This window comes from Brienomyrus brachyistius, chromosome 2 (genome assembly GCF_023856365.1).
Source record: "Brienomyrus brachyistius isolate T26 chromosome 2, BBRACH_0.4, whole genome shotgun sequence".
NCBI classification, from domain to species: domain Eukaryota; kingdom Metazoa; phylum Chordata; class Actinopteri; order Osteoglossiformes; family Mormyridae; genus Brienomyrus; species Brienomyrus brachyistius.
In genome coordinates, this window is record NC_064534.1 from 1,542,536 (window position 1) to 1,566,323 (window position 23,788).

The window sequence follows — 23,788 nt, forward strand, 5'->3', positions numbered from 1 at the left end:
AGGTATAAATATACTGTCCGACAGAATGTCAACAAATCCATCCATCCATTTTCTGAAACCGCTTGCAGGGTCGCGGGGGTCCGGAGCCCATCCCGAAGTTACGGGAACAACCAGGCATTACCATCAAGCTATCGCATGCATGGAAATGCTTACAAAATCAGCAGATGAAAGGAGGACCTTGCGCTCGCCCGCTATGACTGCATCGGTCTTGTTTGGGGCATCCGTACCACTTCTGCCCAGGAAGGCGTGTAACCCTTAGACGGCTCCAATATTGCAGCACCCATCATGGCTGGCACAGTATAGCCACATGTGGAGGGAAGGAAAAGCAGAAAGTACAAAAGAGAATGCCAAGACACGGGACAGTACGGGCATCATTTTATGATCAATATATTTAATCGAGTCGTGGTTGTTACTTACACAAGAATAATACTTATGCATACTATTTTCTCTCAAACAACAAAACAAATAGTTTCATTGGTCATGTAATTTTGTAAAATATGTGAACATGAATCTCCACTTGTTTGGTTTGTGCGTGCGGGTAACTTACATCCAGTTCCTAAAACTCTACTGAACCAATTTGGTAACTAGTATATTAGAGCATATTATCTCATACACTTAAACCGACAAAGACACGGTTACTGAGAGAGAGATTTTGAAAAAAATATGTCCAGTATCAATAAATCTTGGAATATCGGCGTATGACAGACAGAAGTCTTTTAATTTTTTTGTCCCGTGGGATTTATATTCGATACAGCGTCCTGTGTGTAGTGCAGCAAAGAGGACGGCAGAGGACGTCACTGTTCAGCTTAGGAAAGCCAACAATGTAGACCATCGTAAGAAATCTTAACACAAGCAGGATGCTGCACAATAATAGAGAACATTGTAGAACAAACCAGCTACAATAATGTAAAATAGTGACCTGATAAAATGTGATTTTGGAATGCATGACATCCAATTATCTTTTGAAATAAAATCTCACATTTTTTAGATTTAATGTAAATTCCATACGAACCCCCCCCCCACCCCCACCCCCACCTACCCACCCAGAATGTGTCACTTGGATTAGATGTCAGTGATATACTGCGCTGTTCCTGCATTCAGTGGGGGGTGGTCCCCACCATTTGACTGTTTGATTAGACCTTACAGAAAGCTCTAATGCTAGCGATCAGTCATCCTCCCTGTACCACGGGTAGGTGCTGCTGCTGCAGGCTCTCTGGAGTCCTGGTTCTGTGTGACACCCAAAGGACCAGGGCAGCTACTACGAGCACAATACTATTAATGTGTAAATGTTCCATTCATCTTCAGTCTATTACTCCCTGTGTCCTTCTCCCGGAGTGCAGGGGTGACAGGCATCACTGAAAGACTTAGCTGGTTTACATCCTTTATACTTTTCGCTGGATCAGTTCATTTTAAGTATCTTGCTCTAGGGTACCAGACCAGTGTCTCTTTCTGGATATGAAGCTTCAGATTACAAGCCTCTGTCCTTAATCACCAAGCCATCGTGGAACATGAAAGGCTCTGCCCTCAGCAATGACTCTGTAGATTCACCTATTCCACCAGGACCTCTCATAAGCACACTAGGACTCATAAATGTATATATAAAATAACAGTACAGAGAGTAAGGGCTGGTGCTACGCCAAGGGATGTGCAAGCTGCCATGTTACTGTCGAACAAAATCTGTGAGCGAAAATCTGTGGAAGTCACAGCCAGCTCAATTCGTATTTGTTCAGCACAGGACATACAGTAAAATACATTCTTGCTTTTATCCGATATTTTAAGATAAACCAAAAGAACTATAAAGGAAATTTACACAGCAACAATAACCAAACATTTTTTAATGAAAAGTCTCAGGGAAGGAACTATCTTTCCTTGTTCTCCATATCATCCAAGAGAGTTAATACGTCTGTACAGCCACTGCTGAGTGGTAACATAATTCATGTGGTTTAAACAATAACACCTCCCCTGGTCACAAAGCAGCCATTACGGTGAACAAACCTCAATGGTCTGTATTATGGTATTCGATTACACAGGAGGTTTTCTCACTCTGCAGTCTGACAATTTCCGCGAAGGGCACTAGCGGGTAACGCCTATTCCTGTCAGTGTGGCTCTTCCAGAAGCAGGAAGCGATGTGTTCGGTAGTGGGGAGTATTTTCTGCACGGCCCACACGAGGCTATCCTGAGAAAAGGCTTTCAAGGTGGCCGAGCTTCTTTAGGTCTGGACGAGCTTGTGGGCCTCGTAAATAAATCTATACACTATATTTCATTATAATCAGCACATTTGTTTCAAGAATATCTAACATGTTATATTTTGTAAACAATATACAAGTCCGGCTTTCTGTACTATTAAAACATGTGCAACTTTTTACTACCAACTTCAACAACACATCGAAAAGGTAAAGACTAGTAGTGGAACGTTTAATTAGAAAATTGAAACAATTCAAATAACTTGACTGATTCTTCACGATTCGCAAAACGTAAGTGCTTTTGGGGGTCTGCACCAAAGCTACAGCAGAGCGCCTCACGCTGGCCACTCTATGACATGACGGTTCCAGCTGGTCTGAACAGAATTCACTAATCTCATGTGTGGAAAGTACAGACTGGGCGATTATATCTGCCACTAGGCACAGAAGTGGCCTTTCAGTCCGTATCGGATGATCCGTCCTTCCCTCATGTCGAGATGTGACGTTGAAGGATCTGGACCAACAGCGTATCAAGGCTTTTAGTTCTCAGGGATTAAAACAAACCCTCGTCACGTCAGTTTCATCACGTACGGAGCATTTTCATTGGTCACTGGGGCCTCCTTTTGGCAACAGTATTTTGCTATATAAAGTCTTTTCCACGGTTCGCATACCGACTATTATATCCTGGAATAATAAAACTTGGCGGTGTCTGGATCGGTTGTGTGCCTTGTGTCAGCAGCAGCGTCTCTTCTCAGAGGAGAGGAAATCCAAGCTCTCGTTAAACTCTGGCTTAGTGTTCAAAGGCAAGAAGTGAGGTGATACCGGAAACGATAAGAACCAGACGATCCAGTTCTGTTGCAGGTGCATTGTTCTCTCTCCCACCTTCCCAGAAGCAGAAACTGAACACACAGTGTTAAGACGAATGTAAACATAAATTAAAACATAAAAACAAAAGATCGTCAAGTGCTATTACTGGTAACCAGTAGGAGTTGGCTGTGAGACGATAGCGGGATTCACTAGGCCAGATTCATAGCTAACCTTCCTGAATGAGGTCTTCTGTGAACTTCATCTTCTACCCTGCATTACTGGATTGATAACCCAGGTGAGGTCATATACAAATGAAGCGGGCTGAGCAGTCACAGGGATGGTCGCCAAATTAACATGTGTTTGTCAGAACCTAACTGGCTGGCTCTCGCAGTCAAAACGTTTTGCTGAATCCAAATGGAAAAATGACGCAGATGCGGTGAAGCCAGCACAGAGGCGGCTGTGTGTGTGAGTGGGGGGGGACGGGGGGGGGGGGGGGATACACGGAGCTTAAGTCATACCTTCCCTGGCACTTCTGAGCATTTCTGAAGGGGGGAAAGACTATTCATAAACAATTAAATGAAGCAGTTTCAGCAGCTATCAAACACATGGCATAATCAGTCATCATTAGCGTATCATGAGCATTAACTCAATGCGTAAATCCCTTTTAATAAGTGCTATTTTTGTCATATCTAACATCTTGGCTGTGGATTTATTAACCACATTCTATATCAGTGGAGCTGGTTTTTGTTCTCTCTCTATATCACTTCTCTAAGGCGGGGGGCACTGGGTTGATGCCATCTATATGGCAGGCGGGCAGGGGTCTTCATCCACGCAGGGGCAGCTGGGCACGGGTGCCGGCTTGCAGAGTTGGGGACTGTGTGCTTTTTTTTGCTCGCTTGCAAAATTACAAAAAAATCAACCAACAAAAAGAACAGCAATGAACAGTCAGTGCGTGGACAGTTTTTGAGGTAAATATGCAACAAACTCGAGATGTAAAAAAAGCTGCAATAACTGAAAATAACACCACGACTTCCACTACGACGGCTCTATTCTTCAAGTTAGCATTTCCATTGTTTTTGTCTTTTTCTCCCAAGTCGATCACATGAGGCTAAATCTAAGGAAATGTGTGTTGGGGGTGGGGGGGTCCTCTGGGTATCATGCTACGCTGCGAGCAGAGGACAGGAAGCTACTGCAGACGTCTCTACAACAGGTACAACCACACATAACACGCGTCTCTTATTACAGATGCTCCGAAACATCTCAGCAGGAAACTACGTACATTACTCAGGTTAGCTATTTAGAGTCTTTGAGGACTATTCCGCAGTCATATTTATTACGATTTCACCTGTAACCGTTTCTTATTTTACGTTAGGTCTTAAAGACAAAAACAAAACTCTGAAAAAATTGCTTTTGCAAAAAGTAGCAAATTTGGTCAGTGTTCTTTTCTTATAGCGCTTTCTGATGGCTTAAGACAAAGTCTTTAGTTAATCTCACCCAGTGGCAAACTAGAGAACAAATGGGCCTTTAATGACTCCGCAGCTGCAAACTCTTCTCAGCCCGAGTTTGTTTTTTGTTTCCTGTTATTTAAAATGCAACAGCAAGGGCTGTTAATTACAGTACATTTCAAAGTAATGTCCTTTATCAAAATACATAAAACGTTTATAAATTCTTTTTTCCTTCCGTACAAATTTCTTTTGAGGACTTTCTGAGTGTTGGGCAGCTGTTAGGCAGCTTCTCCTTCCCGAAAGTGTTTCGGGGGGGGGGGGGGGGGGTCTGGCTGGAGTGGGAGGCAGCAGTTTGATGAGAGAAGCTACGCACCCCCACCTGGCATGGAGAGGTACCGCAGCAGCTCACCCACCCCACCCCTCCTTGCACAGCTCCTTCCGGAGTCCTGCATGTCCATCATGGCTTGTCACTCCTGCGTCGAGGCTGTGCTTCAGAACTCCCACTCCAGGATCTCCTCACGGTTGGCAGCTCGCTCCAGCCGGTGGATGATGTTGTCTAGGTTGGCCATCTTCTCATTGCGCCTCTGCGTGCTCTGGCTGAGCTTGGTATTCTGTGAGGGGGCCATGGGGCCAGGGCTTGGCCCAACGGGGATGGGGGGGGATGGGGAGATTGGTGCGGAGCATGAGGGGACAGGGGACACGGACAGCATGAGGCCTGGCGAGGAGGCGGCGGAGGGCGAGTTCAGCGACACCACCAGGCTGCTACGGGCGGGTTCTGAGGAGCCTCTGAAGCTGACCGGGTCGATGGTCGGTGTGTCACTGTCCTCGCCCTCCTGCTGGGTGACCCTCTGGAGGCCCCCGGGGAGCGGGGAGCCTGAGGTGGGGGTCCCATTGTCCCTGAGGTCTGCGGCACACCGGTGCTTGTACAGTGGCACCCTTTCCAGCATCGCCTCGGTGGCTGGATGCTGATGCTTCCTGGACCTCCGCTTTGCTGCACTCTCTTCTTCCTCATCCTCCACCTCGGAGACATCCTGCTTGACACCAGTAGGCTTCTGGGTACCATTCGGCAGGCGGCTGTGTCTTGCTGCAACGTGGTCAGTGTGCTGATTCCCGGCCTCCAGATCTGAGGTGGGGCTCTGCAGAGGGGGAGTGGCATAACGAGCAGGCTCCGCCTCCACGTCATTTTCCTGGAGGCCATCTGTTAGGACCTCCCGCCGCATCCGGGACCTGGGAAAAAAATCACAGCCAAAGTCAGGACAAAGATCGGCAGAGGAAAGTTACATGAAGAGCTCTGGAAAACATTAAGAGACTAAGACTGGAGCAAGTGTGAAGTGCATGGATAGTTTGTATCAGGTTTCTAGAGGCAGGACTGAAGTCCCGTAAAGCAAGGAAGAAGCCCCTCGTTTATGAGAAACAAAGAATTTGCTATGGATCAATGAAATCAATCACCCTTCCATACCCTTCCATACCATACCCTTCCGGAGCCTATCCCGGAAGCGATGGGCACGAGGCAGGGAACAACCCAGGATGGGGGGCCAGCCCATCGCAGGGCACACTCACACACCATTCACTCACACATGCACACCTACCAGCAATATAGCAACTACAATTAGCCTCAACATGTTTTTGGACTGTGGGGAGAAACCGGAGTACCCGGAGGAAACCCCATGATGACATGGGGAGAACATGCAAACTCCACACACGTGACCCAGGCAGAGACTCGAACCTGGGACCCAGAGGTGTGAGGCAACAGTGCTAACCACTGCACCATCATGCTGCCCCCCATGCTGGACATGTGACTTGGTAGTGATGTCTGACCTCTGACCCCTGGCCTCACCTGTAGTTATGAAACCAGTTGATGACGGTGTTGGTCTTGAGGTTGAGCTGGCTGGCCAGTGCATCAATGGTGTGCTGTGAGGGGTACGGCTCCAGCAAATAGGCCCTCCTCAGGGACTCCTTCTCCCTGGCCGCCAGCACCACACGTGGCTTCTTGGGCTGGCTGAAGGGGCAGGGCTCGCCAGAGGGGGTGGGGCTGGCACAGTCAGACCGCGCCCCCGCAGAGTCGCTGTCTGATCCGGCGCTGCTCAGCAGGCCGTACCGCCGCTTCAGGTAGGCTGGGTGGGGGGAGTGTTTTTAGTGGTGGGGGTTAGTGTTTTACAGCCAGGGATTAGGGAAAGGGTTAGGATTTAAAGATACAGGGGGCAGGGTTTTAGGGTCAAGCCAGGGAGGGCTGCTTGTGCCCTTAATGGTGACCTTAGGAGGCAGTAAGACACGCAGCTGTATAAGCAGATAAACTGGATCAAATAGCCAGGTTACCAGAAGTGGAAAGTTCAGGTTTTTTTTCAACCAAATACTCGAGAACTCTGTGACTGTGACTCTTTATCTTCAACTGGTTGGTTGAAATAAAAACTTGGTCTGGATTTGTACTTTATGGAGCTGAACTTTCCACCTCTGCAGGTAAACTGGTAAATTGGTAAAGTACTGTAGTTAATTTACAAGAAAGCTTGAGCCAGGTAACCACCGGAGTTTCTGAGGATAAAGCAAAAGCCCCAGCCTGGCCCCACCCCCTGCACACCTACCCTTCTCCATCTACTTCATGCCTCACCCTGTCCCCTGCACACATACCCTTCTCCATTTACTTCATGCCCCACCCCCTGTACACCTACCCTTCTCCATCTACTTCATGCCTCACCCTGTCCCCTGCACACATACCCTTCTCCATTTACTTCATGCCCCACCCCCTGTACACCTACCCTTCTCCATCTACTTCATGCCTCACCCTGTCCCCTGCACACATACCCTTCTCCATTTACTTCATGCCCCACCCCCTGTACACCTACCCTTCTCCATTTACTTCATGCCCCACCCCCTGCACACCTACCCTTCTCCATCTACTTCATGCCTCACCTCGCCCTCTGCACACCTACCCTTCTCCATCTACTTCATGCCCCACCCCTACCCTGCCCGTACCTTTCTTCTCCACCTTCTTCATGTCCCGCAGCCGGGTCACGCTGTGCGGGTCACTCAGCCACAGCTGCATGCGCACAAAGGGCTCACGGCCCTTCAGACTCAGCTTGTGCCAGGGTTTGGGCCGGGAGAGGAGGTCCGACACGGAGCCCTGTGTCAGGCCCAGGACGCTCTCCGCCGAAGAGGCGCTGCCCTGAGGAGCCATGGGGGACAAATCTGTTATGCACCCGCACGCACATCGCAGACACCCCCACACACCGAGCCCCTCACCTACACATCGCAGGCACCCCCACACACCATGCCCCTCACCTACACATCGCAGGCACCCCCACACACCAAGCCCCTCACCTACACATCGCAGGCACCCCCACACACCAAGCCCCTCACCTACACATCGCAGGCACCCCCACACACCATGCCCCTCACCTACACATCGCAGGCACCCCCACACACCGAGCCCCTCACCTACACATCGCAGGCACCCCCACACACTGTGCCCCTCACCTACACATCGCAGGCACCCCCACACACCGAGCCCCTCACCTACACATCGCAGGCACCCCCACACACTGTGCCCCTCACCTACACATCGCAGGCACCCCCACACACCGAGCCCCTCACCTACACATCGCAGGCACCCCCACACACTGTGCCCCTCACCTACACATCGCAGGCACCCCCACACACCATGCCCCTCACCTACACATCGCAGGCACCCCCACACACCGAGCCCCTCACCTACACATCGCAGGCACCCCCACACACTGTGCCCCTCACCTACACATCGCAGGCACCCCCACACACCGAGCCCCTCACCTACACATCGCAGGCACCCCCACACACTGTGCCCCTCACCTACACATCGCAGGCACCCCCACACACTGTGCCCCTCACCTACACATCGCAGGCACCCCCACACACCAAGCCCCTCACCTACACATCGCAGGCACCCCCACACACCAAGCCCCTCACCTACACATCGCAGGCACCCCCACACACCAAGCCCCTCACCTACACATCGCAGGCACCCCCACACACCGAGCCCCTCACCTACACATCGCAGGCACCCCCACACACCATGCCCCTCACCTACACATCGCAGGCACCCCCACACACCAAGCCCCTCACCTACACATCGCAGGCACCCCCACACACCAAGCCCCTCACCTACACATCGCAGGCACCCCCACACACCAAGCCCCTCACCTACACATCGCAGGCACCCCCACACACCGTGCCCCTCACCTACACATCGCAGGCACCCCCACACACCGAGCCCCTCACCTACACATCGCAGGCACCCCCACACACCGTGCCCCTCACCTACACATCGCAGGCACCCCCACACACCGTGCCCCTCACCTACACATCGCAGGCACCCCCACACACCATGCCCCTCACCTACACATCGCAGGCACCCCCACACACCGAGCCCCTCACCTACACATCGCAGGCACCCCCACACACTGTGCCCCTCACCTACACATCGCAGGCACCCCCACACACCGAGCCCCTCACCTACACATCGCAGGCACCCCCACACACTGTGCCCCACACCTACACATCGCAGGCACCCCCACACACTGTGCCCCTCACCTACACATCGCAGGCACCCCCACACACTGTGCCCCTCACCTACACATCGCAGGCACCCCCACACACCAAGCCCCTCACCTACACATCGCAGGCACCCCCACACACCAAGCCCCTCACCTACACATCGCAGGCACCCCCACACACCAAGCCCCTCACCTACACATCGCAGGCACCCCCACACACCGAGCCCCTCACCTACACATCGCAGGCACCCCCACACACCATGCCCCTCACCTACACATCGCAGGCACCCCCACACACCAAGCCCCTCACCTACACATCGCAGGCACCCCCACACACCAAGCCCCTCACCTACACATCGCAGGCACCCCCACACACCAAGCCCCTCACCTACACATCGCAGGCACCCCCACACACCGTGCCCCTCACCTACACATCGCAGGCACCCCCACACACCGAGCCCCTCACCTACACATCGCAGGCACCCCCACACACCGTGCCCCTCACCTACACATCGCAGGCACCCCCACACACCGTGCCCCTCACCTACACATCGCAGGCACCCCCACACACCATGCCCCTCACCTACACATCGCAGGCACCCCCACACACCATGCCCCTCACCTACACATCGCAGGCACCCCCACACACCATGCCCCTCACCTACACATCGCAGGCACCCCCACACACCGAGCCCCTCACCTACACATCGCAGGCACCCCCACACACCGTGCCCCTCACCTACACATCGCAGGCACCCCCACACACCATGCCCCTCACCTACACATCGCAGGCACCCCCACACACCAAGCCCCTCACCTACACATCGCAGGCACCCCCACACACCGAGCCCCTCACCTACACATCGCAGGCACCCCCACACACCAAGCCCCTCACCTACACATCGCAGGCACCCCCACACACTGTGCCCCTCACCTACACATCGCAGGCACCCCCACACACCAAGCCCCTCACCTACACATCGCAGACACCCCCACACACCATGCCCCTCACCTACACATCGCAGGCACCCCCACACACCAAGCCCCTCACCTACACATCGCAGGCACCCCCACACACCGAGCCCCTCACCTACACATCGCAGGCACCCCCACACACCGAGCCCCTCACCTACACATCGCAGGCACCCCCACACACCGAGCCCCTCACCTACACATCGCAGGCACCCCCACACACCGAGCCCCTCACCTACACATCGCAGGCACCCCCACACACCAAGCCCCTCACCTACACATCGCAGGCACCCCCACACACCGAGCCCCTCACCTACACATCGCAGGCACCCCCACACACCGAGCCCCTCACCTACACATCGCAGGCACCCCCACACACTGTGCCCCTTACCTACAAATCGCAGGCACCCCCACACACTGTTCCCCTCACCTACACATCGCAGGCACCCCCACACACTGTGCCCCTCACCTACACATCGCAGGCACCCCCACACACCAAGCCCCTCACCTACACATCGCAGGCACCCCCACACACCATGCCCCTCACCTACACATCGCAGGCACCCCCACACACCAAGCCCCTCACCTACACATCGCAGGCACCCCCACACACCGAGCCCCTCACCTACACATCGCAGGCACCCCCACACACCGAGCCCCTCACCTACACATCGCAGGCACCCCCACACACCATGCCCCTCACCTACACATCGCAGGCACCCCCACACACCAAGCCCCTCACCTACACATCGCAGGCACCCCCACACACCAAGCCCCTCACCTACACATCGCAGGCACCCCCACACACCAAGCCCCTCACCTACACATCGCAGGCACCCCCACACACCAAGCCCCTCACCTACACATCGCAGGCACCCCCACACACCGAGCCCCTCACCTACACATCGCAGGCACCCCCACACACCGAGCCCCTCACCTACACATCGCAGGCACCCCCACACACCAAGCCCCTCACCTACACATCGCAGGCACCCCCACACACCAAGCCCCTCACCTACACATCGCAGACACCCCCACACACCATGCCCCTCACCTACACATCGCAGACACCCCCACACACCAAGCCCCTCACCTACACATCGCAGGCACCCCCACACACCAAGCCCCTCACCTACACATCGCAGGCACCCCCCACACACCGAGCCCCTCACCTACACATCGCAGGCACCCCCACACACCGAGCCCCTCACCTACACATCGCAGGCACCCCCACACACCGAGCCCCTCACCTACACATCGCAGGCACCCCCACACACCGAGCCCCTCACCTACACATCGCAGGCACCCCCACACACCGAGCCCCTCACCTACACATCGCAGGCACCCCCACACACCAAGCCCCTCACCTACACATCGCAGGCACCCCCACACACCGAGCCCCTCACCTACACATCGCAGGCACCCCCACACACCGAGCCCCTCACCTACACATCGCAGGCACCCCCACACACCGAGCCCCTCACCTACACATCGCAGGGCACACCCCACACACCGAGCCTCTCACCTACACATCGCAGGCACCCCCACACACCATGCCCCTCACCTACACATCGCAGGCACCCCCACACACCGAGCCCCTCACCTACACATCGCAGGCAACCCCCCCACACACCGAGCCCCTCACCTACACATCGCAGGCACCCCCACACACCAAGCCCCTCACCTACACATCGCAGGCACCCCCACACACCAAGCCCCTCACCTACACATCGCAGGCACCCCCACACACCATGCCCCTCACCTACACATCGCAGGCACCCCACACACCGAGCCCCTCACCTAACATCGCAGGCACCCCCACACACCAAGCCCCTCACCTACACATCGCAGACACCCCCACACACCAAGCCCCCTCACCTACACATCGCAGGCACCCCCACACACCAAGCCCCTCACCTACACATCGCAGGCACCCCCCACACACTGTGCCCCTCACCTACACATCGCAGGCACCCCCACACACCGAGCCCCTCACCTACACATCGCAGACACCCCCACACACCAAGCCCCTCACCTACACATCGCAAGCACCCCACACACCAAGCCCCTCACCTACACATCGCAGACACCCCCACACACCAAGCCCCTCACCTACACATCGCAGGCACCCCCACACACCCGTGCCCCTCACCTACACATCGCAGACACCCCCACACACCAAGCCCCTCACCTACACATCGCAGACACCCCCACACACCAAGCCCCTCACCTACACATCGCAGGCACCCCCACACACCGAGCCCCTCACCTACACATCGCAGACACCCCCACACACCAAGCCCCTCACCTACACATCGCAGGCACCCCCACACACCGTGCCCTCACCTACACATCGCAGACACCCCCACACACCAAGCCCTCACCTACACATCGCAGACACCCCCACACACCAAGCCCCTCACCTACACATCGCAGGCACCCCCACACACCGAGCCCCTCACCTACACATCGCAGGCACCCCCACACACCGAGCCCCTCACCTACACATCGCAGGCACCCCCACACACTGTGCCCTCACCTACACATCGCAGGCACCCCCACACACCAAGCCCCTCACCTACACATCGCAGGCACCCCCACACACCGAGCCCCTCACCTACACATCGCAGGCACCCCCACACACCATGCCCCTCACCTACACATCGCAGGCACCCCCACACACCGAGCCCCTCACCTACACATCGCAGGCACCCCCACACACCGTGCCCCTCACCTGCATCTGTATATATGGGGTAGCATAGTGACCCCTCACCTCTTAGATTAGGGGTCTGAATCCCAGACCCTCTGTGTGTGTGTGTATGTGTGTGAGATCAGCATGTTCCCTCCTTGTGTGGCTTTCCTTACACACTCTTATGTGAATAGTGCCCCTAAATTGTCCTTAATATTCCAAAGTAGCTATAAAACTGTTTTTTCCCCTCATATTTCTTTTATTTGCATTTTACCAACACATATAAAAATGGGTGGGGGTTAGAAGCTGTTCTTTGTATGACGCCATAATAACAAGCTCACAAAACGAGCAGTTATTAATCCTACAATGCCCCTTTTATTTGAAAATGAAATATAATATTGTTGTCGGTAGCGTAAGGAATGCCTTTGATTTACGGGGTTATTCTGTGTTTCTGCTGGTGAGCCCATGGTGACTTACAGGTGAGGCCAGTCAGCCTTAGCGCTCACCTTAGTGTCTGCCGTGTTGTTTAACCACCTGTCCATGTGGACATTTTCATAGAGCCCAGATATCACACTATGACTTCATGGGCTCAGACAAGCTGGGGGGGGGGGGGGGGGCACTTAAGGAAATATAGCTGGGCCTGGGGGCGTTGATACTGGTGTTGAGCCCTTAACGCCCATTTGCTCCAACGGTGCTTTCTTTTACGTTGCTCACAGTCCAGAATAAAACTAGAAAACTTCCTGGCTTTTTTGATTTTTTTATGTAATTACGAGAGGGCACAGCAACATTTCCCCAATTGGTACCTGCCCCCCTAAACTGTGTCTAGTGATGCCTCTGCTGGCACCCAGGCAGCCAGGCTGTGTGCTCCATAGTGCCCCAGGCCCCCGGTGATCCAGGCTCACCCTCATCTGACACTGGATACACTCTTACAATGGTTGGAGGAATAAATGAGTAAATCGGAATCAGCTGTGATTTGGGTAAATGTAGCAGATGATAATAAAAAGAGAAATGATGAAGCTTCTGAGGGGATGAGATCTGAGGAGAGCAGAGAAGCTGAAGGTGATATCGGCCTCTGGGGTCAGCTGAGCCCCACGCCCCACACGCTCACCCAGATTGTTGTCTGTGAGCACTTCCTTAACCTTCTTGGTGATGCAGTAGGTGTCCAGTTCAGGGGACATGGCCACCAGCTCCTGGATGGCCAGCGAGGCGTGCTGGGGGAGCAGGGGAGTCAGGACAGGTGACGCCTTCGCCTCCAGCAGGTCCGGCGAGGGGCTGAGGGCTCCGGGCTGCTGGTTCTCCTTAGTTCCGTCTAGACGCGGGCTCTCCGGCTCTCCCTGTGGGCTGGGCTGGCTCTCCATTGGGCTCGGGGGTGGGGAGGGCGACGGCTGGGCTAGCAGGGGGCTCCTCTCTACAAGAGAGGGACATCAGGACAAAGTTCAGACTCTGCTGTGGACCCCCACGGCCAGGACAGCCACTGTCACAGCCATGAAGAACAGTAATGTGCAGGATGGACCCTGCAGGGAGAGCAGAGCTGGCTGGAGCAGCTCAGAACAGTAAAACCGATTGTCTTCATTGAAACATCCAACCGTCTGATGATGACATAGAGCAGAAGGAATAAGGAATAGTCATACTTTATTAACCCCCTTGGGGAAATTCTCTCTTTGCCTACCCCTTCTTGCTCTCCATGAGACACGTACAAGTGAGCACAAATTTGGGGGTCATAGCACAGGGTCAGCACTCAAACTCATGCAGAGGTACACCCAGGACAGGACACCTGTCTCTCACAGGACTCACACACTCTCACACTCATGCAGAGGTACACCCAGGGCAGGACACCTGTCTCTCACAGGACTCACACACTCTCACGCTCATGCAGACGTACACCCAGGGCAGGACACCTGTCTCTCACAGGACTCACACACTCTCACGCTCATGCAGACGTTACACCCAGGACAGGACACCTGTCTCTCACAGGACTCACACACTCTCACGCTCATGCAGGCGTACACCCAGGGCAGGACACCTGTCTCTCACAGGACTCACACACTCTCACGCTCATACAGACGTACACCCAGGACAGGACACCTGTCTCTCACAGGACTCACACACTCTCACGCTCATGCAGACGTACACCCAGGACAGGACACCTGTCTCTCACAGGACTCACACACTCTCACGCTCATGCAGACGTACACCCAGGACAGGACACCTGTCTCTCACAGGACTCACACACTCTCACGCTCATACAGACGTACACCCAGGACAGGACACCTGTCTCTCACAGGACTCACACACTCTCACGCTCATACAGACGTACACCCAGGACAGGACACCTGTCTCTCACAGGACTCACACACTCTCACGCTCATGCAGAGGTACACCCAGGACAGGACACCTGTCTCTCACAGGACTCACACACTCTCACGCTCATACAGACGTACACCCAGGACAGGACACCTGTCTCTCACAGGACTCACACACTCTCACGCTCATACAGACGTACACCCAGGACAGGACACCTGTCTCTCACAGGACTCACACACTCTCACGCTCATGCAGAGGTACACCCAGGGCAGGACACCTGTCTCTCACAGGACTCACACACTCTCACGCTCATGCAGACGTACACCCAGGGCAGGACACCTGTCTCTCACAGGACTCACACACTCATGCAGACGTACACCCAGAACAGGACACCTGTCTCTCACAGAACTCACACACTCTCACGCTCATGCAGACGTACACCCAGGCAGGACACCTGTCTCTCACAGGACTCACACACTCTCACGCTCATGCAGATGTACACCCAGGGCAGGACACCTGTCTCTCACAGGACTCACACACTCTCACGCTCATGCAGATGTACACCCAGGACAGGACACCTGTCTCTCACAGGACTCACACACTCTCACACTCATGCAGACGTACACCCAGGACAGGACACCTGTCTCTCACAGGACTCACACACTCTCACACTCATGCAGACGTACACCCAGGACAGGACACCTGTCTCTCACAGGACTCACACACTCTCACGCTCATGCAGACGTACACCCAGGACAGGACACCTGTCTCTCACAGGACTCACACACTCTCACGCTCATGCAGACGTACACCCAGGGCAGGACACCTGTCTCTCACAGGACTCACACACTCATGCAGACGTACACCCAGGACAGGACACCTGTCTCTCACAGGACTCACACACTCTCACGCTCATGCAGACGTACACCCAGGACAGGACACCTGTCTCTCACAGGACTCACACACTCTCACGCTCATGCAGACGTACACCCAGGACAGGACACCTGTCTCTCACAGGACTCACACACTCTCATGCTCATACAGACGTACACCCAGGGCAGGACACCTGTCTCTCACAGGACTCACACACTCATGCAGACGTACACCCAGAACAGGACACCTGTCTCTCACAGAACTCACACACTCTCACGCTCATGCAGACGTACACCCAGGCAGGACACCTGTCTCTCACAGGACTCACACACTCTCACGCTCATGCAGACGTACACCCAGGGCAGGACACCTGTCTCTCACAGGACTCACACACTCTCACGCTCATGCAGATGTACACCCAGGACAGGACACCTGTCTCTCACAGGACTCACACACTCTCACACTCATGCAGACGTACACCCAGGCAGGACACCTGTCTCTCACAGGACTCACACACTCTCACGCTCATGCAGATGTACACCCAGGACAGGACACCTGTCTCTCACAGGACTCACACACTCTCACGCTCATGCAGACGTACACCCAGGGCAGGACACCTGTCTCTCACAGGACTCACACACTCTCACGCTCATGCAGACGTACACCCAGGACAGGACACCTGTCTCTCACAGCACTCACACACTCTCACGCTCATGCAGACGTACACCCAGGACAGGACACCTGTCTCTCACAGGACTCACACACTCTCACGCTCATGCAGACGTACACCCAGGGCAGGACACCTGTCTCTCACAGGACTCACACACTCATGCATGTCTTTGGACGGTGGTATGAAACCTAGACATCAGGAGAATCATGCAATCTTAACTGTCACTGGGCAGCTTTAGCTCGCCCCCTGGAGGTGTGCGGCGGCAGCGCTACGTGCAGAGCCACCATACTGCCCATGTGGTTGAGTACTCTTCAAAAACAATCTAGACTAAATACTAATGAATCTATATAGAGTATTACAGTATTAATGCATTTGCAAATGTACCGTAACTAGTATCAGCCACATATAGCACTAAATTATAATATAAAGGCTATAGTTTTACCATTTTCCACAAGTAGCATTACTGTATCTGCGCAGTATCTTATTTATAATATCGATGTTCCCCAAGGAGAGTATTAATGAAGCATTGTGTGTAATGAGTCATTGTGTGTATTGAGTCCAGCATTGTGGCTGGCAGTGACCTTCGACCTTCGGCCTCTGACCTACCCAGCGAGGCTCCCTTGCTGCACGTCGGGTTCTGCGTCTGGACAAGCTGCTCTACCAACCAGAGCTGCATGCGGATGAACGGCTCCCTGCCCTTCTGGGTCAGTTTGCTCCAGGGCTTGGGGCGGGACAGCATGTCGCTCACGCTGCCCTGGGACAGGCCCAGCACCTGCAGGGGTGTGGGTGGTTAGGCTCGCTGAGTGGGGGGGGGCTTTCTGACGGTTGCCCTCCCAGGTCCCTTTTTCCAGGAGCAGGGGCCTGGGGGCGCGTCTCAGCGGCAGCTCACTGCGGAGAAACGCTTACTGCTATTAGCCAGGTGTATCGAGTTCCCTCCCGCAGGTCCTGCCCCATTTGTGCTCAGGCTGTTTCCAAGCAACTCAGTTTCCTTCATATGTCTGTGTTTCTCACCCCCAGGGCCCCAGCACATCCTGAACCAAACCGGTAAGATCAAACCAAGGAATCAGCTGGGAGCTGGGAGGGAGCGAAACCGGGCTTTGTCTGCGCATCCCTGAGGACTGTCCTGAGAAACACTGTCATGAGAAACTCATATATTTTGGTGCTAACCTGGGTATTTGCTGAGTAAACATTCCTTCAACAACTACAACAGACTGTAAGTGACAGGAAATAATGCAATGATGCATGGTGCGCAGGGTGCCTCCCGCCAGCGTGCCGGGATAGGTCGCATGCTCACAGCGACTATGTACAAAAGACGCAGCTAGAATGCAGACGGGTGAATGAGCGAGGGTAAGAGGATGAGATCAGGAACGTCCTCTGTGATCCTGCAAAACAAATCGATTTCCTCCCGAAAGCATGAAACTTGGGCTGCAGTAGATAAAATAAACTGTAGGGTCTGACCATCACACATGCTGACAAGACAGCAGCGAACAGTAAAGCTTTCCTCAAGGCCACGACTAACCCACAACTATCCAATAGAGGGCAGCAAAGCTCCATTTTCAGACACAGAGGCCCAGCACTTAAAGCGAGTTCTATAGGCTTAGCTGCTTTATGATATAGTGAGAGCAATTGAATGCATAGACTTACATACAGTCATATATAGCAGCCTGTCACTGCACACATATCAAATGTAGCTTGTTAATATACAGAGTCACATAGAAATATGTTAGGGGAAGGTCTAGACTGCCAAGGGAGCAATACAATCACTTCAGGACAAAGGTCACCACCACAAATGCCCATGAGTGACGGGCACTTTGCCAGGCAAGCAGCAGCGAGGCTCGACCGTACGGGAAGCTCACCTTCTCCCCGAAGATCCGCTGACAGATGCCGTTCTTGGCCAGCTTCTCCTTGACCTGCCGGGTGAGCTCGATGGTATCCACCTCACGGTACATGTACGTCTCATACTGCTCGGGCGTGAGTGGAGGTACCGTGGGCTTGAGGGCACGGGGTACATATGGCGGGTAGTAGGAGAGCCGGCCAGCCGCCGCTGCCTCCCCCCCGCATGAGGTCTCCGCCTCCGACTTCGCCTCCACCTTCACTTCCATTGGCTGGCCCGCCCCGTCCTCGCTGACCACCTGACCTTCGGCGCTCGCCGGGCGGGGCCAGGGGCGGGATGGAGTAGAGGGGGCTAAGGACGGTGGGGAGCGGCCAGGGGAAGAGGCAGAGCCGAGCAGCCGTGGGTGTCTGTCCCCCCCCGGCACCGGCCCCGAGGCTCCACCCCGCTCGGCCGACCAGTGCTGCTCAAAGTAGGTTCCAGCCTCGCCGATCTCAGACTTCACCTGGCGGATGATATTCTGCACGAAGGCGGCGGGGGAGAGCACGTTCAGCGGGGGCCCAGCTACACTTACGGGCTCGCTGCCCCCGTCCTCCTGCTTGATGAAGGTAGGTGGCGGTGGCGCCTGTGGCGGGTTGATGAGGGGGGGGCGTTCAGCCTGGACCCCACCCACGTCAGCCTTGCCACGTTCACTCGCCTCCATCTCCATCAGCGCCTGCTGCTGCGCCCGCATCTCCCGCCGCGCCTGTTCCAGGATGCTCCTGATGGTAGCATCTGAGCCGCTGCCGTCGCAGGTCCTGGAGGACGAGCTGCTCGGAGAAGGTCTGCCTTCACCTGCTATGCACACACACACACACACACAGATTGTAATCATATCTGTGGGGACTCTCCATTCATTTCTATGGGAAAAATGCTAATGCTAACTATGAGAACCTTAACCCCCACCCAGCCCTAAACATACTGTAACCAGAAGTAACCAAGCAAAATACGAAAGTTTTTGCATTTTTAGTTTTTTCATAGCAGTCACAGAGTTTTGTAAAATAGTTTTCTCATATGAGGACCAGGAAACCGGTCCCCATAAGGGAAAAAAAACGGATATTTATCATGTTATGAAGACAGGTATCACACACACCCGCTCACACACACACACACACACACACACACACACACACACACACACAGGGTATGGTCACTCTCTTACCTTCATTATCCACGCTAACCTGACCTTGAAGTACAGGGTGACACCTCCACCTCATTTCACACTGGATACAGATTCATGTCATGTGACCTTGAAAGCGTCAGCATGTACAGACTGGACCTGAACTCCCACCCGGTGTCACGGTGAACAGAAACCCCCCGCAGGCATACTGACCTCCTCTCTGGGACTGGATCTCCTTCTTGGCCTGCTCCAAGATGCTCTTAATAGCGTCATCTGACCCAGTTTCTGGAGTTCGGATGCGTGGAGTTATGCTCCCTGTCGAGGGGAGAGAGAGAGAAAGAAAGAGTGTGACAAAGAGAAGGGGAGAGGTGAGTAAGCGGCAGATGAGAGGAGCTGGGAGCGAAGGCTGCGCTTCTGACTGACAGATCAATGGCTGCCTTTGAGCTCTTGGCATCTGTGAGGCTGCGGCTTTTCGAGAAGCTCGCTTTATAAAGGCTGGAAAATCAGAGGAGAAAACAAAGTTAAAAGTAACAGCAAACAGAGGAGAGAGGAGAACAGGCTGGCGGAGCTCAGCACCAGTCAGACAGCGAAACACTTAACGGTCAGCTGCACCAAGTGCAACTCGCGTGTCCAGGGGTCACTCACCGCGCTGACGGACCTGGATGGTCCTCAGGGCCAGGATGTTCTGCTCGTCGGACAGGAACTGCTTCATCTTGATGAAGGGCTCCTTGCCCTTGACGGTGAGCTTGCGCCAGGGCTTGGGCCGAGCCAGGATCTCGCTGACGGAGCCTTGCGACAGGCCCAGCACGTAGTGACCGAATACACGCTGGCCGATGTTGTGCTTCAGCAGCTGCTCCTTCACCTGGAAGGCGATCTCCGCCGTGTCCAGCTGCTCCTCATCTCCGGCGCTGCAGCCGCTGCTCTCCGACTGGTCGCTGACCCCACCAACCTCCCCGCCCCCTGACGGTGGGCCCTGTCTGGCAGATAGTAGCGCCACCTTGGCTGTGTACAGGGCCGTGGGGAACACCGCCAGGGCGCCAGGGTCCCGCTTGAAGTGCGGTGAGAGGAGCTGCCTCTGCAGGAGGGGCTCGCCGAGGAAGGGGGAGGTAGAAAAGGGCTGCGGAAGCTCTTGACCTACTGAGCCCGGCTGCCCAGGACTCGACGAGCACTGGCTCTCCACATGCGATAGCCGCTGGGGGGCAGAATCCGACCCCATGGACTGGCCCGGCTGCCCAGGACTCGACGAGCACTGGCTCTCCACGCGCGATAGCCGCTGGGGGGGAGAGTCCGACCCCATGGACTGGCTGGCCTCCAAAGATTCCTCATCTGCAGGGAGGAGGAGAAGGAGGAGTTCACAGCAGACAGAAGGTAGCTGTCCAACAGCTGCTGCACGCACAAGAACAACAGGGGCATGGTCATTAAGGGGACGGACATGTGACCAGGGGGGCGTGGTTATTAAGGGAATAGACGTGACCAGGGGGCGTGGTCATGTGACTCGGGGGGTGGCCATTAAGGGCATGGACATGTGACCAGGCGGGGGGGGGGGGGGTGGTCATTAAGGGCATGGACATGTGACCGGGGAGGGTGGTCATTAAGGGGATGGTCATGTGACCAGGGGGGTGTTCATTAAGGGCAAGGACATGTGACCAGGGGGTGTGGTCATTAAAGGCATGGTCATGTGACTGGGGTGGTGGTCATTAAGGATATGGACATGTGACCAGGGGGCGTGGTCATTAAGGACATGTGAGCAAGGGGCGTGGTCATTAAGGGCATGGACATGTGACCGGGGAGGGTGGTCATTAAGGACATGTGACCAGGGGGCGTGGTAATTAAGGGCATGGACATGTGACCAGGCAGGGGGGGGGGGGTGGTCATTAAGGGCATGGACATGTGACCGGGGAGGGTGGTCATTAAGGGGATGGTCATGTGACCAGGGGGGTGTTCATTAAGGGCAAGGACATGTGACCAGGGGGTGTGGTCATTAAAGGCATGGTCATGTGACTGGGGTGGTGGTCATTAAGGATATGGACATGTGACCAGGGGGCGTGGTCATTAAGGACATGTGAGCAAGGGGCGTGGTCATTAAGGGCATGGACATGTGACCGGGGAGGGTGGTCATTAAGGACATGTGACCAGGGGGCGTGGTAATTAAGGGCATGGACATGTGACCGGGGTGGTGGTCATTAAGGATATGGACATGTGACCAGGGGGCATGGTCATTAAGCACATGTGTCCAGGGGGAGTGGTCATTAAGGGCATGGACATGTGACCGGGGAGGGTGGTCATTAAGGACATGTGACCAGGGGGCGTGGTCATTAAGGGCATGGACATGTGACCGGGGGGGGTGGTCATTAAGGACATGGACATGTGACCGGGGTGGTGGTCATTAAGGATATGGACATGTGACCAGGGGGCATGGTCATTAAGGACATGTGAGCAAGGGGCGTGGTCATTAAGGGTATGGACATGTGACCGGGGGGGGTGGTCATTAAGGGCATGGACATGTGACCAGGGGGTGTGGTCATTAAGGGCATGGACATGTGACCGGGGAGGGTGGTCATTAAGGGGTCGTCATGTGACCAGGGGGGTGTTCATTAAGGGCAAGGACATGTGACCAGGGGGTGTGGTCATTAAAGGCATGGTCATGTGACCAGGGGGTGTGGTCATTAAAGGCATGGTCATGTGACTGGGGTGGTGGTCATTAAGGATATGGACATGTGACCAGGGGGCGTGGTCATTAAGGACATGTGAGCAAGGGGCATGGTCATTAAGGGCATGGACATGTGACCGGGGAGGGTGGTCATTAAGGACATGTGACCAGGGGGCGTGGTCATTAAGGGCATGGACATGTGACCAGGGGGCGTGGTAATTAAGGGCATGGACATGTGACCGGGGTGGTGGTCATTAAGGATATGGACATGTGACCAGGGGGCGTGGTCATTAAGCACATGTGTCCAGGGGGAGTGGTCATTAAGGGCATGGACATGTGACCGGGGAGGGTGGTCATTAAGGACATGTGACCAGGGGGCGTGGTCATTAAGGGCATGGACATGTGACCGGGGGGGGGGGTGGTCATTAAGGACTTGGACATGTGACCGGGGTGGTGGTCATTAAGGATATGGACATGTGACCAGGGGGCATGGTCATTAAGGACATGTGAGCAAGGGGCGTGGTCATTAAGGGTATGGACATGTGACCGGGGGGGGTGGTCATTAAGGGCATGGACATGTGACCAGGGGGTGTGGTCATTAAAGGCATGGTCATGTGACCGGGGTGGTGGTCATTAGGGATATGGACATGTGACCAGGGGGTGTGGTCATTAAGGACATGTATGTGACCAGGGGGCATGGTCATTAAGGACATGTGAGCAAGGGGCGTGGTCATTAAGGGTATGGATATGTGACCGGGGGGGTGGTCATTAAGGGCATGGACATGTGACCAGGGGGTGTGGTCATTAAAGGCATGGTCATGTGACCGGGGTGGTGGTCATTAGGGATATGGACATGTGACCAGGGGGTGTGGTCATTAAGGACATGTATGTGACCAGGGGGCATGGTCATTAAGGGCATGGACATGTGACCAGGGGGCGTGATCATTAGGAACATGGACATGTTTTCGCTTGTACTTGTGACTAGTGACATGGTGTATTGCAACAGCAATAAAGGGTTTCATCAATCAATGTGACCAGGGGGCGTGGTTCTGGGTTAGAGGCTGAGTGATGGAGTATTCACCGCTGAGGGCACGCAGACCACTGCTGGGAGCACCCTGTGGCTTCTCCAAGAGGTATTTCTGAGAGGACAGGAAGGCCTCCTTCTCCAGCAGGAAACCATCTGCTGCCTTTAGGGGGCAGAATAGCGACATGTTTCAAAAGGAGCGACACACACTGCATGCAACGAGCAGCCAATCACTCGCCATCTTTAGCCGCCTGACGATGTATGAGGCCTGTGGGTTTTGGGGGGCGGGTCAGTGCAGGAACGAGTGGCGTGCATACGCCTGTCGCGACAGCTGCCAGCGTCTCCAGGAAACCTCTGTCTCACCTGACAATCAGGGGCTACATATCAAACAGCCAGCGAGACGACCTGCTCCCTTGTCAGGAAGGGACCTGCTGATGACCACTGGGAACATTACAGGTCAACACTGCTCCAGTGCTCAGCAGTCCTGCATCTTACATTTGTATTTGGGCATTGCCCCCCCCCCCCCACACACACACACAAACACACACACACACACACCTGTGATGAGCTGCCATTAGCGGAGGCCAGTTTCATCGTCTTCAGGATGCTGCCATTGGAAGGAAAAGGGAAAAAAAGGTGAAGACACCGCACTGCCCCC

At 54.8% G+C, this 23,788-nt stretch overlaps 1 protein-coding gene across 1 annotated transcript in view; it reads right to left on the bottom strand.

Annotated features, from left to right (window-relative positions):
* Positions 1-4,747: 4,747 nt before the first annotated feature.
* cux2b (cut-like homeobox 2b) overlaps positions 4,748-23,788 on the bottom strand; it is a 126,600-nt gene continuing 107,559 nt past the window's right edge. The window contains 11 exon segments of the mRNA XM_049001679.1: positions 4,748-5,659; positions 6,270-6,546; positions 7,403-7,574; positions 7,576-7,592; positions 13,728-14,027; positions 17,073-17,238; positions 18,323-19,131; positions 19,670-19,771; positions 20,102-20,782; positions 23,188-23,293; positions 23,689-23,737. Of these exon segments, the coding sequence (XP_048857636.1) occupies positions 4,924-5,659; positions 6,270-6,546; positions 7,403-7,574; positions 7,576-7,592; positions 13,728-14,027; positions 17,073-17,238; positions 18,323-19,131; positions 19,670-19,771; positions 20,102-20,782; positions 23,188-23,293; positions 23,689-23,737 (3,415 nt within the window). The 3' untranslated portion in view covers positions 4,748-4,923.